Raw genomic sequence first — 18,715 nt, forward strand, 5'->3', positions numbered from 1 at the left:
CCGGAACAAAATTTTCTCTCTTTTCAACTTCCCCTAGAAAATGGCCGCCGCTGCACCTCCGCCGTCGCCGACACCCGCTCCCGCTGTCATCCGTGAGGACTTAGTTCCTACTGGCCACCAGGTCTTCTCCCGAATCCGCCTCGCCACCAACGCCGACGTTCCCCATATCCACAAATTCATCCACCAGATGGCCGTCTTCGAGCGGCTCACCCACCTCTTCTCCGCGACAGAATCTTCTCTCTCCGCCACTCTCTTCCCTGAGAACTCCCCGCCTCCCTTCACTACCTTCACCATCTTCCTCCTCGAAGTTTCCCAAAACCCTTTCCTTCCTATCGACAACCAAAACTGCACCAATTTCAGCCCCATACATAAGACTATAAATCTGGATCTCCCGATATCCGACCCGGAAGCTGAGATGTTTAAATCAGGCGGAAATGATGAAGTGGTTGCTGGTTTTGTGTTGTTTTTCCCGAATTATTCGTCATTTTTAGCGAAACCTGGGTTCTATATAGAGGATATATTTGTGATGGAGTGTTACAGGAGAAAGGGTTTTGGGAGGTTGTTATTGTCTGCTGTGGCGGCTCAGGCGGCTAAGATGGGGTATGGGAGAGTGGAGTGGGTGGTTCTGGACTGGAACGTGAATGCGATCAAGTTTTATGAGGAAATGGGGGCTCAAATTTTGCAGGAATGGAGGGTTTGTAGGTTGACTGGTGGGGCCCTTGAAGCTTTTGCCAATGTCAACATTTGAATCTTTAATTTTCCACTGTTATGTGTGGAGATTTAATGGTGGTATGGAATTCCACTTTTTTAACAATGATTTTAAGTAGCAATCTAATTAAGATATTTCACCTACTTTTGGGATTTGGTTTTTTGTTGTTCAATTTCCTTTAATTTCCTTCTCCTAATTGCTTTCAGCTGCAGTGTATTTATTGTATGTATTGTGATTCTGTGTTTGCAGCAATATGGAAATTTGTGGTTAGCCAAAAAAATGGTTAAAAAAAATCAGTTATCTCATTATCCATAAAAATGTGTGGATAATAAACTTTTTAAAAATGGATCGAATATGGATAAGAATCATATTATCCATTTAAAAAATAGTTAACTAAATAGATAACTAGTGTGTTTAATTTTTATATTTGTAAAGTCTTAAATTTGGGGTTCTTTGGGATACTAGAAATTAGAAGTCATGGCCGGATAACTTATTTTTTATCCACCTAAAATACGGGTTGGGATGGAATAATTTATCCGTTTTTGACCCATTTGCACCCTACTTACCAATCGCTCAAAGGACTTATGGCATAAACCTCTCCCTGACTGAGTCAGTTTCTGGCCTTTTGATTTTGATTTTCCAGAGAATATGGGAAGCTTCTTGTAGAAGCTAGACAGACTTACTTTTCTCTGATTCTTTGTAAAACCTGTAGAATGTTGCAAAAGCTTCTTACCTCCCTCTCTCATTGGCCCAAATAAACCCATTGTTCAATCGATACTATTTTCGTCTTCTTTTTCTTTCTTCTCTTTGGTCTAAAGTAGAAATACTAGTGAAACGAAACTTGGTTATTACACACCTTAATGCTCCTCACAGCATAACGCCATGGCCTTAGGCCCCAAAATACCTAGGGGCCCCAAAATTTATATAATATTTAATAATTATACATTATTAATAGAATTTTTAACTTATTTGGTTAAAATAGTTATAGCTAAAAGTTTTACATTGTAGTTATTAGTTATTTTTTGTCTTTAGTTTATCCCAATTTTAAATCGATTTTCTTACGATGTTAGTTTAGAACAATTTTTCTCAATTCTTTGAGTTCTTTGTAGAAAATTTTTAAGTTACTTTGATAAATAACTATTAATATTCATCCTTAACATTGAATGATTCTTGAAACATAGTAGTTACTATCGTATTATTTGTCTCAACTTATATTTAGAATTAAAAGTGCTAAGAGAAACTTTATAAGTAGTAGAATACTCTAATTGGCAAACTCAATCAGGTAAAAAATGTGTTAATTCAATTATCGGTAATAATTTCTATATCAGTTGCCTCGGTTGAAAAAAAATTCAAAACTAAATCAATAAAGTTCAACATGATAACATAAGAGAGATTAAACAAATTGGTTAGACATTGACAATAATTAAAATTAATTATAATTTCTCTAGATTTCGATAATTATAAGAGTAAAAAAATTATAAAAAAATGTAAAGCCTCACTTTTATTTTCGCCTTATAGTATGTTTGGCCAAGCTTCTTTTTGGCCAAAAGTGTTTTTTTTTTTGCCAAAAACACTTTTGGCCAAAAATTGAGGTGTTTGGCCAAGCTTTTGAAAGTAAAAAAAGTGCTTCTGAGGAGAAGCAAAAGCAGTTTTGGAGAAGCAGAAAAAAGTAGTTTCTCTCCAAAAGCACTTTTTTGAGAAGCACTTTTGAGAAAAATATATTTAGAAGTAGTTTTTTAAAGCTTGGTCAAACACTAATCGCTGCTCAGAAGTGCTTTTCAAACTAATTAGTCAAACACAAACTGCTTCTCACCAAAAATACTTTTGAGAAAAGCACTTTTGAAAAAAAAGCACTTCTCAAAATAAGCTGATTTTTACAGCTTGACCAAACGGGCTATTAGGCACATATTATGTCGAGCCATCCCTACACTCTGATAACTCCTGCAACGCTTTGTATTTCATTCCTGTCTATTTTTTTTTCATTCTCACAAATAAAGCGCACACAATTTTACAAATATCTAAAAACACGGAATAATCTTCCTCTTGTAATTCGTATGACTTGGTTGTCGTGTCTGCGTTTTTCTACAAAACTAGTATACTTACCCGCGCGATGCGCGGATCATTTTAAACAAAAAAGAGCATAGAGAAATATTAAAAAGAGATACATATTACAGACTATATTTAATGACTGCAATAAAAAAATTAAATGAAAAGAAAAATAGGTGAATTCTATCGGGTTATGTCTATGAATTTGTTGTTAGGGACCATCAATCCTCAAAAGCTATTTTAACATACCTGAGAAATGATACGTCAATATTTGGCTTTAAAAGGATTAGTCCACATGAAAATGCATAAACTTTTGACTCAAGTAGAAACACAAAGGACATCACATTTGGTTAAAATCTTATTTCAGCTCCTGTCTCGAACGAAGGTTAATATGGGTGCACCAACTTGCACAAAATATTATTTTAAGTAGCTCCAACAGAAACCACATAGTGGCTTTAATCTTGATAAATTCCCATCCTTCAAAGTAGGCCACACACAACAAATAGAACATGTGCAATAGCAAATATAATGGCTAAACAATAGCCTGAAAAAATCATCCCTCGAGAAATACTCAAGTCCATAATAGGACACTACAATTCTCTTAAGTAACCAAGTAATAATCAACAAAAATATTGCACCTCTAATCAATAGTTTAACGCAAAAATAAAAATGTCAATACTAAAGAGATAATGACACAGGTAATTACTTTTGTTGATATGAAAATAACAATATTTGATAACAGGTAATTACTCTACCACCAAACTGCAGAGCTCTACATGATGAATAATCTTTTCTCCCTTGCTCCTCATTTCGATCAGATAACCAAATAACAAATTTTCCCAGCCGTGAGAACAAATTAACAATTCGAACATTAATTGGAGAAGTCATAAGCAATGTATTAGTGACTTTGATCATACATTTCCTATCAAAGTAAAAAAGAACAGAATCAAATAATGAAGTAGTAGAACTTAGGAGTTAGCATATTGAGAAAGAATCTTGTTGTATCACAACAGTAAAAGACAAAAAAAAAATGAGTAGATCGATTATCACTCAAAATATGAGTATATGAAAACATCTTAGACATTTGAGTAATGCGGAAGAAATATTAGAAACGGATATATATTGCAGACTAAATTTATTGACCGTATTAAAAAAATAAAAAATAAAAACCAAAAGACAAATTAAATCACACTTTCAATTTCCTCGCCGAGAATGGATTCAGTCAGTTTCCTTTCTTTTCATATATTGACGTTGCATTTTATAATAAAAGCATTTCATTCCTACTCCTCAATAACTGTTGTACAATTGGCACCTAAACTCTATCTTCATGACTCATACTCAGACATGTTAAAAAATAACAGTATCTTCCCACTTTAATGAGTATCCTCCAAAATAGCAATTTGTAGACTAATGTGTTTACTACTTCTGAACATGACTGAGGTACTTTGACTATTTAAGAAAAGGTAAAAAAATTCACCTTCGCAATTGGTGTGATGAACTCTACCAAAAAAGATGGAACTGTTCGCAAGGATGGTCAAAAGTATGGATGAAATTAATTAAAGGACCCATTGCTCTAAATGAAGATGTAATCTGCATAGATAAATTGAATGACATCACTAACCAAAACGTAATGTGAATCAGCACTTGTCCTTGAATATAGACTCTATATACAAAGAAAAAAAGAGAGACAATGATGTAAATTAAGCAAGGGATAATGCGAGGAAGATGTTACAACACAGTAAGTAATAAGTATAGGTGAAACAAACTAAACTCGATTGTACTTCTGACAAATACTTCAGCATACACAGTGCAAAGGCAACCCAACATATAAACCTTATTGCACGTAAGCTTACTCTTTGAACTCGAAAGATGCATATACTATACAGAAGAATCATCCCTCGAGATATTGTGAGAAAAAATCATGAAATCTCCATTAAACATACAGCCAAAAACCTCAGCAAAACATAACCCAAAACACCAATCTGTAGCAGTAAAAATGCAGCAACAACAACTGTTTGAGGAGCACAAAAATCGTTCATTTTCACAACCTTCTTCTTCCACCTTAAACCCACACAAACCAGCTGCAAACTCCACCTTAGAACAGCCCCAAAATACTCCAAAAAGCTGTGAAAATCAGCAGCAAACAGTCCAAAACGCTGCAACTTTCTCACCCAAAAATAGTCAAAAAATTCCAGCTGAAACTTACTGCCGAAATCGCTCAAAAACAGTCCAGAAATCTGGACCAAGAGCAGTCAAAACTTAGCGAAAAATGGCCATAAGATCTGCGGCAAAACTCACCCCAAAACATCACTCAAAATAGCCCCCGTACCCCCGTAACTTCTGAAAATCAGCCAAGAACGCAGCTTAAATTCTTCGAAAACGCAGCAGTAAAACGACCTGCAAATATCCATGAAAGCACACCTAAATTCAGCCCCAAAACATCTGCAAAAAAGTCCAAAATGCTGCTTCTTCCAGCTCAAAAATAAAAATAGCAAAAGTAAATACATAATGACATAGGTAACTACTTTCGTTGATATAAAAATAACAATACTATTTGATACACAGGTAATTACTTATGCAAATGCATAATTCCCCATCCTCATTCTCTATGGGATGCCAGAGCAAGTTATCGTCTACATTTTTATAGCATTTTGTTGCAGCTAATCTTCAATATACTACTTTTAACAATTAAAAATGACATAAAAGCACATGTATTGAATCGCGAAGTAGCGACACAGAGAATTACACATGTTCTTCACTCAATTTAATGCCGCATAATGTAATATTCAGAAATTAAATATAGAAAATGGAGAAATGGACCTTTGAGAATCTGGGCTTGGGATTTAAATGAAGGACCACCATCATTAAACGACATCACTCCACCTAGCAAAATAAGGTTTGTGAATGGAAAAGACGGCGCGAATTAAAATTAAAATGTTAATTATGTTTTAGAAAAATAAGAGGGAAAACATCTAGCTATCTTATAATGAGGATATGATATCATAAGTACACACAGAAGGTAGATATCCAATCACCTTGAAAGCTGACATTGAACTTCATCTCCAGTACTAATGCCAAATTTGAAGCAGTGGCCAAATTTAATCTCCAGTGACAATCCCCTCTTTGAAATCGACATTACAAAACTAAAAAATGCAGAGAATAAGAAAACGAAAACAAATTGCATTTACTTAGTCATTGTGAATAGAATATTGTAAAATCCAGCATATATTCTGTTGTAATTAACATAACTGAACATGAAAGGGAAAAAGAAAAAATTCGTACATGACATTCTGTGCTTCTTCACAAATGCGATGTAAGAAGTCCCGTTAATCCATGTTATGGCAAATCCTGACAGATCTGTATTTGCAACATTTTATGAAATGTTAATTTATATATAGAATAGAGAAATAGAGAAAGATATAAAAAAAGAACAAAAAAGTAAAGCGTATTACATGTTTCAGATATCTTATCAACAACTATTGTCGCACTTGGTTAATGAATCTCAGCAACAAAAGTAGTACTTAAACCTCAAAAAAGACATTGATTATCTTTCGAGTGTCAGACTAAATTTCGAAAAACTTCTTTAAATACAACATTTGTAGCTTCATTAGTTATTTGCCCATCATCATCACAAACCAAAATTTTTAATCCCTTTCTGCTTGTCACCCGAGAAAGAGCAACATATAGTTGTCCATGTGTAAAAACTGGTTTCTTCAAAAATAAACCCACGTGAGACAATGACTGTCCTTGACTTTTGTTGATTGTCATGGCAAAAGAAACAATGATTGGAAATTGTCTTCGCTGGAATTTAAAGGGAATTCTAGCATCAGATGGAGTCAATGTCATTCTTGGAATAAACACTTTTTGTCCGGCCATCTGTCCTGCTAATACCTTGGCTTCAATAACTTGATTTCCAAGTTTAGTTATGATTAACCTTGTTCCATTACATAATCCTGCTGACTGATCAATATTTCTTAATAACATTACTGGAATACCAACCTTTAGAGTAAGAGCATGATTTGGAACTCCATAACATTTAATTGTATTTAAGAATTCAGGAGTGTGTACATGTTCCAGTGCTGAATAAGTATTGTCAGAGCTGCAGATTGTATCGGAACTCAAATAAGATTTCTCATAACTTTGATTAAGAGAAATCATATATTCGTTGATTGATTCCACCATATCAAGAGTTGGAGTAAGGATGGCTCTTTGCTGGAGGTATCCTATATTATTGCAACGACTGTTGAAATCCGGATATGTACTTTCTACAATTGCAGATGTTGGATCAACAGATTGTTTTATCAAAAGATCATCTGGTATTAGGACTTTTTCATTGCCCTCAACAGAAGTACCAACTATACCATCACCAATTGCCAAAACCCAATCTGAAAAAACTCTCAACTCATCTAGATGTGTCCCTATTTCATTACCTTGCAATCTCATATTCTTTGTTAACTTTAAGAGTTGACAGTGTGGCCATAAATAAGAAGAATTGAGAGAAGCATTAACAATATCTTGTCTACTACCTTTTGGAATGACAGGTAATATTTGTCTGAAGTCACCACCAAGAACAATTGTTTTACCTCCAAATGGTCGGTGTAAATTGGATGCATCTTTAAACCTAAGAATATCTCTTAAAGTTTTATCAAGAGCTTCAAAACATATCTATGCATCATGGGTGCCTCATCCCAAATAATCAACTTTGCCTTAATAATTAAATTTGCTAAAGGAGTACCTTGCTTGATATTACATGTTGAATCTTCAGTTACATTTAGAGGAATCACAAATCTTGAATGAGCTGTTCGACCACCTGGTAATAACAAAGATGCAATCCCGCTAGATGTAACAGTTAACACAATATCTCCTTTAGATCTTATGGCAGAAGATAGAGTTCTCCAAATAAAAGTCTTGCCTGTTCCTCCAAAACCATATAAAAAGAAAAATCCACCTTTCTCTTCATTCACATCACTTATTATTTTTTCATAAACTAACTTTTGCTCATCTGTCAAATTCTTTACTAATTGTTGATGCTCCTCTGTCAAAGTGCGTTTATTATAACGCAATTCATCCCGTATTAATCTGTTACTGTTGTCAACTTCTTCCATATTATAAACAGGCCTTGGCATTGTTGGAAAATCCTGAAAACTTCTTCCACAACCTTTCAAAAAAATTCAAGCTTTTGCAAACAACGATTTTTCAATTCTTCATCTGTTAGGTCAGCTTCTGAAATAACATTAAAATATAAAAGAATTAAATACAATGAAATTGTAAAGTTTAGTTTAGCCACATCAAATTAATAATAAAATTAACGAAAAGCATAGTGTTAAATAGTAGTTTACGTTAATTTAAAGCACATTTAACGTATATAGAATTTGAAGTAATAATATAGTCCAAACCATGTGGTTCATTTTATTTTTAAAAATTACTAATAATGTGAAGATGCATTTTATTATTCGTAATGTATCAAAAAAATCAATTTTGCTATCCAAAAAAAATTAATTGCAATATTTTCAATTAAAGTAGAGAATGCATAAGAGCGATTATAGGCTTTTCCGAAGCTTTAGGGCATTAAATACCATGCATTAATTTTCTATTAGTATTTATGTCCGAAAAGTACATTAATTAGTACCAATATTATTCCTATGAGCTAAACACAACACTATAGTAAAAAAACAACACAACAAAATATTGTTTAACGAACATTAAGTTGTTGAGTGAATTTTGAATGAAGTTGGAAAATAAAAAAGTAGAAAGAAATGAACAATCAGATTAATATGAATGAAGTAATTAAAAAGAAAATTAATTAATAAAGTTAAGCAAATCGGCCATCCTTCATAAGTATCATATCATAACTCAAAATTGTAAGCATTAAATAAGTACCTGAGTGATCCAATATTCTTCTTTCTTCATGAAGGATATCTTCTGATAGTAAATGCCATGTTGCTTGCCAAACACTTTCTGGACATGACATTGAATTTGATAAAAGTAGCATAGCAAATAATTGCCTAAGATATAATGTCATTCCCCAATTACTTGCTTCCATTATAGCATCCACGTATTCCTTGTCATCATCTAATAAACCCAGAGCATAACATGCATCTCTAAAAGTCTCATGATCACAACCGTTGACTTTTTTAAATCCTCATAGCTCTTTGGACCTTTAATGACATTCAACAACAATCTAAGGTAATATTGCTCGCCAGAGCCAGGTGGAACAAAGAATATTCTGCCAATAGAAAATGCAGATATTCTTCTTTTTTCCCATCTTTTTAGGTTTTGTTTCCACACAAACTTTAGAGGGAATTCTGCATAAGTCAATTCTCTTGCTTCACGAAATGTCTTATTAGCTTCAAACTAGCTTAAAAACATAGATTCCTTAACGGTTGGTCTATTGACAACTGCATCAATTGGATCATCATCTGAAAATATCACCGTCTGATTATTTGGTAGGTGAAATGATAGCCTTTCTACAGGTGGTTCTCTATGGTGTATTGGGAATTTAAAAATTCTCCAAGCATCTTCACAAGGTGATATGTGTCACACCTCCTTTTTACGCACCCGCGAGGGTGCAGGGGAGTTTTTTCCAATTAAAGGACAATCGAAACGGGATTGGTTTATTTATTTCAGAGTCGCCACTTGGGAGATTTAGGGTGTTCCAAGTCACCAATTTGAATCCCGAATCGAGGAAAAGAATGACTCCATATTACAGTCTGCGTACCAGAAATCCGGATAAGGAATTCTGTTAACCCGGGAGAAGGTGTTAGGCATTCCCGAGTTCCGTGGTTCTAGCACGGTCGCTCAACTATTATATTCGGCTTGATTATCTGATTTTATACAAATATGAACTTATGTGCAAATTTTATATTTTAACCGCTTTATTATTATTGTTTTTAAAAGAAATATGAACATCGCTTAAAACACACCTCGAACCACGTTACATCAATGCACCCATGGTTGTTTGACATATCTCGACTTGGTTGAGATTTGGATTTGGGTCACATAAATGTGCACCCGAATTACGGAAGATAAATTATTAAAGACGTGCCTAACGCAACTAGCGTATTGTTATTTTGGGGAAGGCCGTAAAATTCGCTAAACGGCCTGTCCCGAATTCTAAGTGTTTTAATATATATACATTTAGAGGGCCCCGCAGCTTCTACATTTTTTGTTTGTCGAGGCTCATCTCATTTTATTAATAAAAGGAATTTACAACGTCATGGAAATGCATCTCAGACCACGTCACAGTCAATGTACCCGTGATTAGAGACACATTTCGATTTCATTGAGATTTGGATTTGGGTCACATAAATGTGCACCCGAGTTTAGGGAGATAACATTATTAAAGGCGCGCCTAAAGCAACTAGCGCATTATTATTATTTTTTGGTAGGGCCGTGAAATTTGCTAAACGGCCCGTCCCGGAATCTAAGTATTTAATACATATATTTTTTGAGGGCCCCGCAATTTGTCTCTTTTATTTGGCGAGGCTCGTCTCATTTTTTATTTATTTTTTTATTTTATTTTTAAAGGATGCCGTTTTTATGCCTTTAACCATACTAAACCTTACAGCTTCTTTACAACTAAAATCTCATAACTTGTTGGAAGTTTAATAAAAAGAGTTTTAGCGAATGAGTGTTTCGGGAGTAGTAACAACATATATTAATAATAATTTTTTTTTCCGAATGAACTAAGCGAAGGAAAGGACGAACAAATTAACGTCAAACTTGTGTCATAAAACAACTAGTCCAACTTAATTGAATGACATCGAATAAACAAGAATCACATAACACAAAATGAGCAAAAATGCGTACGATGAAAACATAAGCAGAAAATTATCATATCAATTTATATATTGCATCTTCGAACATTTAACGTAAAGTTTCTTTATCTAATACATCGAGGTTTACTAACCTGAATAAACAGAAACGCATAGAGCCATGGACCAAACCTCAACATCGACTTCAACGAACAACCTCGACGCGCCGGACCTCGACGAACAAAGACGACCTCAACGGACTGCACAACGACAGTGAAAGAACAGCGATAACATGGCTGATTGGTTGTCGTGTTTTGGACAGAACAGCTGAAGCAGTGGTGGTGGGTCGTTTGGCTTGAGGAAGGAGAAACTACGGTGGTTTCATGGAGGTGGGGAAGTTCGGAGGTGGTAACGACGATGGTAAATGTTCGGAGGAGCTGGGCGTCGTTTGTGGTGGCGTTCGGACATGAGGCAAGCGGGACAGTGACGACGATGGAGTTGGGTCAGCTGGGGCGTCGCTGGGTGGGTAAAAATGGTGGTTTGTTGATGGTGGTGATGGAGGAAGCAGAAGCAGCTGCGACGGTGTTGTTTATGGTGGTGGAAAGTTCTGCTTGGTGTAGGGTTTTGCTAGGGTTTCTTGAGGGAAGGAAGAAGAAGATGAATGTGAAGCAGCAGCAGCAGCTGTTGCTGCTGCTCGAAGGGGGGTCCGGCGGTTTAGGCGTCGGGGGGAGCTGGTCGGAGGTGGTTTGGGTGGTGGTTTGGGAGGAGACGGGGTTTCGACTGGTTTTTCGGGGTAGGGTTCTAAGACGTGAGGGAGTGGTCATTTTTGGACGTGGAGGGGCGTAGGGTTTTTGTTTTACTTTCTTCAGGAAGAAGCATGAACAATGCTTCTTCTTTCAAAATCTGTCCGTTTTCAATTTTTTCAAAAAGTCCTCCTTTCAAAACTTTCAGTCCGTGTATTTGTGCCCATTTGCCCAGAAAAATGAGCCCCACGCGTGGTGGGGTTCGAGGCTTGTGTTCCCCACGCGTGGTGGGGTTCCCCATGTGTCATGGACTCGGTTTATTATGGGCTAGGCCCGAAAATTAGGCTTAAAACCGGGTAGTTTGAACCCGAATATTATTCTTTTGCCCGGATCCGAGAATAAGAACACGACGTTGCTTACTAATCCTATGTAAGCAAAATAGCTACTAAAATAAGACTAGTTATTTAAAACAAAACTATATCTTTTTTTTTAAATATTTTTTAAGATTTAAAATAGCTACAAAGTATTAATAAAACTATTTTTTGTAATTTTCGTTTTTTATATAAAGATAAAATATAAAGTAATATTTTTTTGTATATTTTCAAAAATTAAAATGACTACAAAACATTAATAGAATTATATTTTTGGCGATTTTCGAAATTATATAAAGTACAAAAATAAAGTGCAATTTTTTGTATTTTTTCAAGTTTATGAGAAATACATAAACTAAAATTTATATATATATTTTTTGTAATTTTTCTTTTTGCAACGAAATAAAGTAAAAATAGTTAAAATGGCTATATTAGACCCAATTTCACATATTCACGCTAAAAATGTGAAAATTCTCGGGGAGGGTCAAAAATCCGGTGTCTACAGCTGCCCCTCTTTGACTGGAAACACGAAGAGTTTTCCGACAAAGAACGACTAGACATGTTTTTGACCCGACCATTACTTGGACGGACTACACTAAGGAAAGGAAGGGAATGTGACCGAGCCCTGGTATCTGAGCTGCCTACATATCCTTGGTTATACAGGAATCAGGCCACGTGTAGTTCGGAAATGAGAGAGATGGTAAAGTGTATCGAGGTGAAGAGCCGATCGAGGTGCCGTTCCGTTGAGGTTCCGGTCCGCGGTCCTGTCATTACAACAAAAATGAAAACTGAAAAAGACTAACTAAGCCTATCAGCTACTAGTTACAAGGATTCCTATCTTTAAGTCTTCTGAAACTTGGTCTTGAGTCTTGAATGGTGCTTCATACAGACTTTGGATTTGAACCTTGATACTTGCTAGTTGTAGGTGCTAGTTCTTGAGCAGACCACATTTGTTCTCCACTTTCGTAATTTGGGTTCTTTTTCTTTTTCTTTTTTCCTCTTTTTTTCTTGTTTTTGTTTTTTGTGACCAGCTTCTATTGATTATCCCAGACTATTGATTCGCATTCTTGAGGCGAGCTTCTAACTTGGATTGAATGCTGGGGATTTCTGTTGTAACCTTCTGTTTTCCAGTGGGTCACTGCTTGATCTTGAAAATTGTTCCTCCGTTCTACAGGCGGACTCCTGACTTCTTCGATCTTTGACATACCCCAAACTCCGTTCTACAGGCGGGTCCCTGACAATCAAAACAAACAAAACTAACAAAATTTCCTAACCTAGTTTGTACTGGGAAGATTTGTGAGTCGTTAGCAAAATTGTAACTCACTTACACTACTGATGCAATGATGAGAGTAAACTAAAGACTAGGCTAGGATGTGTATCTCCTATGAGTAAAACCAAAATTCTTGCTATCAAATGTGTCTGCTAAAATAAAAACCTCAATGACTCAAACTAGAAAGTGCGTCTTCTATGGTTGAATCGGAATGAGCTAAACTAGGAAGTGCGTCTCCTAAGGGTGAAAACTTCAGTGACTAGAACTAGGAAGTGCGTCTCCAATGAATAAAATCTCGATTTAGGAAGTGCGTCTCCTAAAAATTTGAAAGACCTCGATTAGGAAGTGCGTCTCCTACGGGTAAACTTCAATAAACTAGACTAGGAAGTGTGTCTCCTATGGTCGAACTTAAAATGAATCAAACTAGGAAGTGCATCTCCTAAGGATGAAATCTCAAATGAACCAGACTAGGAAGTGCGTCTCCTAAAGCAAAAGTATAAACTGAGCGAACCAGACTAGGAAGTGTGTCTCCTAATAATGAAAACTTAATTTAGGAAGTGTGTTTCCTATGCACGAAATTAAACTTAGGAAGTGCGTCTCCTAGGGGTAAAATAGTCTTAGGAAGTGCGTCTCCTATGGGTGAAACCTTAATAATTTTGAACTAGGAAGTGCGTCTCCTATGAATGAAAATAATTTAGAAAGTGCGTCTCCTATGGGTGAAATCTTAATTTAGGAAGTGCGTCTCCTATGGGGTAAAAGTAAACTTAGGAAGTGCGTCTCCTATGGGCAAAACTAAACTTTAAGGAAATGCGTCTCCTATTGGGTACAATAAACTTAGGAAGTGTGTCTCCTATTGGGTGAAATATTCTTAGGAAGTGCGTCTCCTATTGGTGAAAATAAACTTAGGAAGTGCGTCTCCTATTGGTGAAACTACTTAGGATGTGCGTCTCCTTAGGAAGTGCGTCTCCTATTAGTGAAACTAAACTTAGGAAGTGCGTCTCCTATTGGTGAAACTTGTCTTAGGAAGTGCGTCTCCTTAGGACGTGCGTCTCCTATTGGTGAAACTATTCTTAGGAAGTGCGTCTCCTTAGGACGTGCGTCTCCTATTGGTGAAACTATTCTTAGGAAGTGCGTCTCCTGTTGGTGAAACTTACTTAGGATGTGCGTCTCCTGTTGGTGAAACTAACTTAGGATGTGCGTCTCCTGTTGGTGAAACTAACTTAGGATGTGCGTCTCCTCTGGTGAAACTAACTTAGGATGTGCGTCTCCTCTTGGTGAAACTTACTTAGGATGTGCGTCTCCTCTTGGTGAAACTTACTTAGGATGTGCGTCTCCTCTTGGTGAAACTTACTTAGGATGTGCGTCTCCTGTTGGTGAAACTAACTTAGGATGTGCGTCTCCTCTTGGTGAAACTTACTTAGGATGTGCGTCTCCTGTTGGTGAAACTAACTTAGGATGTGCGTCTCCTCTTGGTGAATCTTATCTTAGGATGTGCGTCTCCTCTTGGTGAATCTTATCTTAGGAAGTGCGTCTCCTTAGGAAGTGCGTCTCCTATTGGTGAAATTATTCTTAGGAAGTGCGTCTCCTATTGGTGAAATTAACTTAGGAAGTGCATCTCCTACTGGTGAAATTAACTTAGGAAGTGCGTCTCCTACTGGTGAAACCTATCTTAGGAAGTGCGTCTCCTACTGGTGAAACTTATCTTAGGAAGTGCGTCTCCTATTGATGAAATAAACTTAGGAAGTGCGTCTCCTATTGGTACAATGGATCTAGGAAGTGCGTCTCCTATTGGTAAAACTTAACTTAGGAAGTGCGTCTCCTATCGGTGAAACTTAACTTAGGAAGTGCGTCTCCTATTGGTACAACTGAACTTAGGAAGTGCGTCTCCTATTGGGTGAAATAAGCTTAGGAAGTGCGTCTCCTATTGGGTAAAATGAATTTAAGAGGAAATGCATCTCCTATGGGTAAAAATAAACTTTAGGAGGAAATACATCTCCTATGGGTAAAAAACAAACTTAGGAGGAAATTCATCTTCTATGGGTAAAACTAAACTTAGGAGGAAATGCCTCTCCTATGGGTGAAACTAAAACAAACTTAGGAGGAAATGCATCTCCTATGGGTGAAACTGAAACAAACTTAGGAGGAAATGCATCTCCTATGGGTAAAGACGTGGAATGTTATCCTTTTTATACAGGTGGGCGCCTAATGGTAAAGACACAAAATGTATTCCCTTGTTATACAGGTGGGCGCCTAAAATATGAAATGCACAGACAAAAAGTATTCCTCTCGTTATTTAGGTGGGCTCCTGTCTAAACTAAGACATAAAAGTATTCCTCTCGTTATTCAGGTGGGCGCCTGTTATGAAATTTAAAGACTGAAACGTATTCCTCTCGTTATACAGGTGGGCGCCTGGATCAAAAATGAAAAGACAAAATGTATTCCTCTCGTTATTCAGGTGGGCGCCTGTTTTCATCAATAATTTTGAAAATAACATCCTATTCGAGGGCGGATGAACCCAAAATATCCTATTCAAGGGCGGATAAACCCAAAATATCCTATTCGAGGGCGGATGAACCCAACATATCCTATTCGAGGGCGGATGAACCCAAAATATCCTGTTCGAGGGCGGATGAACCCAAAATATCCTGTTCGAGGGTGGATGAACCCAAAATATCCTGTTCGAGGGCGGATGAACCCAAAATATCCTGTTCGAGGGCGGATGAACCCAAAATTTCCTGTTCGAGGGCGGATGAACCCAAAATATCCTGTTCGAGGGCTGATGAACCCAAAATATCCTGTTCGAGGACTGATGAACCCAAAATATCCTGTTCGAGGGCGGATGAACCCAAAATATCCTGTTCGAGGGCGGATGAACCCAAAATATCCTGTTCGAGGGCGGATGAACCCAACATATCCTGTTCGAGGGTGGATGAACCCAAAATATCCTATTCGAGGGCGGATGAACCCAAAATATCCTTTTCGAGGGCGGATGAACCCAAAATATCCTGTTCGAGGGCGGATGAACCCAAAATATCCTGTTCGAGGGCGGATGAACCCAAAATATCCTGTTCGAGGGCGGATGAACCCAAAATATCCTGTTCGAGGGCGGATGAACCCAAAATATCCTGTTCGAGGGCGGATGAACCCAAAATATCCTGTTCGAGGGCGGATGAACCCAAAATATCCTGTTCGAGGGCGGATGAACCCAAAATATCCTGTTCGAGGGCGGATGAACCCAAAATATCCTGTTCGAGGGCGGATGAACCCAAAATATCCTGTTCGAGGGCGGATGAACCCAAAATATCCTGTTCGAGGGCGGATGAACCCAAAATATCCTGTTCGAGGGCGGATGAACCCAAAATATCCTGTTCGAGGGCGGATGAACCCAAAATATCCTGTTCGAGGGCGGATGAACCCAAAATATCCTGTTCGAGGGCGGATGAACCCAAAATATCCTATTCGAGGGCGGACGAACCCAACATATCCTGTTCGAGGGCGGACGAACCCAACATATCCTATTCGAGGGCGGATGAACCCAACATATCCAGTTCGAGGGCGGATGAACCCAAAATATCCTATTCGAGGGCGGATGAACCCAAAATATCCTATTCGAGGGCGGATGAACCCAACATATCCTATTCGAGGGCGGATGAACCCAACATATCCTATTTGAGGGCGGATTAACCCAACATATCCTATTTGAGGGCGGATGAACCCAACATATCCTATTGGAGGGCGGATTAACCCAACATATCCTATTTGAGGGCGGATGAACCCAAAATATCCTATTTGAGGGCGGATGAACCCAAAATATCCTATTTGAGGGCGGATGAACCCAAAATATCCTATTTGAGGGCGGATGAACCCAAAATATCCTATTTGAGGGCGGATTAACCCAAAGTATCCTATTTGAGGGCGGATGAACCCAACATATCCTATTTGAGGGCGGATGAACCCAAAATATCCTATTTGAGGGCGGATTAACCCAAAGTATCCTATTTGAGGGCGGATGAACCCAACATATCCTATTTGAGGGCGGATTAACCCAACATATCCTATTTGAGGGCGGATGAACCCAAAGTATCCTATTTGAGGGCGGATGAACCCAACATATCCTATTTGAGGGCGGATTAACCCAACATATCCTATTTGAGGGCGGATGAACCCAAAATATCCTATTTGAGGGCGGATGAACCCAAAATATCCTATTTGAGGGCGGATGAACCCAAAATATCTTATTTGAGGGTGGATGAACCCAACATATCCTTAAGACTTGAAAATGTCTTACCCCGAATACTTGCTGGGGATTGGGATGGATTTCCCTTTCTACCTTCCCCATTTTATTTTTTATTTTTTTTTTATCATTATTATTATTAGCTTCTTCCTTTGAAGACTAACTCCTTTGAGACTTGTTTTGCCTTAACCTGAAAGGAACCGCTGAGGATACCGATTTTCACCAAACTTGTGTTGGACTCCTCAAACCTACTAGGGATAATACTGTTGGGATTATTTACTTACCTATCGGGGGGGGGGGCAAAATGTTATCAGCTGGGGGTACCTGACTTCCAGAAAATTTTCTAAATGGAAGGAAAATTTTCTGCCCCAGTTTGATAATATCCCTTGTGGCATGCAGTTCTGGCATCAATGCCATTTCCTTTACCTGCTTCAAATCAAACAAAATTTGTTAGTTTAAAACATGGTGGTTGGTTGTGATACTCCTATTGGGATTGCTTTCCCTTTCTCCTTCATTGCGCTGTGCTCCACGACTTGTTGGGGATGATATTATGTGCTGGGGATAATCCCTTCCTGCTGGGGATATCCCTCTTCTTTTGTGGCATAGCTTGGAAACTGGCATTTCCCCGACCTTTTAGTCTAGTATGGATTTCGCCAAATCATGCTCACTGCTCTCCTTGCTTTGTTCACGGGCCTTGTCTTTGAGGTTTATAACCTTGGTTTTGGCAAGGATATCCCTCTTGACGCTCGTCAATCCTTTTGTCAATTCCCTTTTGCTGGGGATATCTTTATTGACACTGGCCTCGCGCTTGTTCCTTGCTGACTATACCATTTGGATGTACTAGTCAGATCTCATCTTGAAAAGCTGATGGCATATTTGAAGTCATTTCATACTTGTTCTGGCCCGACAGACTCTATTGGGGAATTTTTCTATGAAAGGAGAAAGATAAAAGAAACAAAATAAAAGACAAAGGAAACGAATGACTCTTTTACAAAAGAAACTATAAATAAAAATCTATCAAACGCAGATACCGACTCTAATGGCCATGACATGCGTATGTGGCCTATCCTCTGCCGTCAATCATCTTTTAAGATCTTCAATTGGCGATTCCCCCTCTGATTCTCAATCTTATTCGACTTGTAGTGCCCGAAGGGTTTTCACTATCAAGTCTCTCTCATTTTTGGGTTCTTCTCTCAGCTTTCATCGCCTTATGGTGCCTGTGAAGGTTTTCACCAATAAGACTCTCTCGTTTTATATCTCTCTCCAGCTGGGGATTTGGAGTGTTGCTGGTATGACTCTTTCTGTTGGAGATTAGAGTCCTTTCTGCTGTGGAACAGAATGTTATGTTCGCCGGTAAGACTCTCATTTGTCTGGCTTGGCATCTTTTGAAGACTGATCAGAAGGTCTTTCTTTGGACCGTAATGTGGGTTTTGGATAGGGCTAGAAAGAAAGGGTATTAAAGGCTCAAAAGTGCATCGATACTGGGTTATTAATTACAACCTTCGGAACCAGATTTATTTACAACGAGCGCAACCTCTGCCCCAGTTTCTTGCTTGGGGATATCTTAATAGATTGATTTTTTTTTTCA

The 18,715-nt window shown here is 37.7% G+C and overlaps 3 protein-coding genes across 3 annotated transcripts in view; 1 reads left to right on the top strand and 2 right to left on the bottom strand.

Moving 5' to 3' along the window:
* Positions 1-914, top strand: LOC104231519 (GCN5-related N-acetyltransferase 8-like). Its single transcript, XM_009784533.2, has one exon. The coding sequence runs from the start codon at positions 41-43 to the stop codon at positions 746-748; it is 708 nt and encodes a 235-aa protein (XP_009782835.1). The 5' UTR covers positions 1-40; the 3' UTR covers positions 749-914.
* A 3,760-nt stretch (positions 915-4,674) lies between these two features.
* LOC104220053 (uncharacterized) lies at positions 4,675-7,881 on the bottom strand. The gene is made up of 3 exons (XM_070146644.1): positions 7,491-7,881; positions 6,347-7,407; positions 4,675-4,992 (listed from the first exon to the last, which is right to left on the bottom strand). Exons 1-3 carry the CDS (start codon positions 7,879-7,881, stop codon positions 4,675-4,677), a joined length of 1,770 nt encoding a protein of 589 aa, XP_070002745.1.
* The window catches only part of LOC104213222 (uncharacterized), a 46,960-nt gene continuing 33,812 nt past the window's right edge, over positions 5,568-18,715 (bottom strand). The window contains exons 9-11 of the mRNA XM_070146645.1: positions 6,038-6,112; positions 5,791-5,898; positions 5,568-5,638 (exon numbers count right to left, since the gene is read on the bottom strand). The gene's annotated coding sequence lies outside the window, so the exon portion shown is untranslated. The remainder of the gene's footprint in view (positions 5,639-5,790; positions 5,899-6,037; positions 6,113-18,715) is intronic.

The sequence above is a fragment of the Nicotiana sylvestris genome, chromosome 5 (genome assembly GCF_000393655.2).
Source record: "Nicotiana sylvestris chromosome 5, ASM39365v2, whole genome shotgun sequence".
NCBI lineage: Eukaryota > Viridiplantae > Streptophyta > Magnoliopsida > Solanales > Solanaceae > Nicotiana > Nicotiana sylvestris.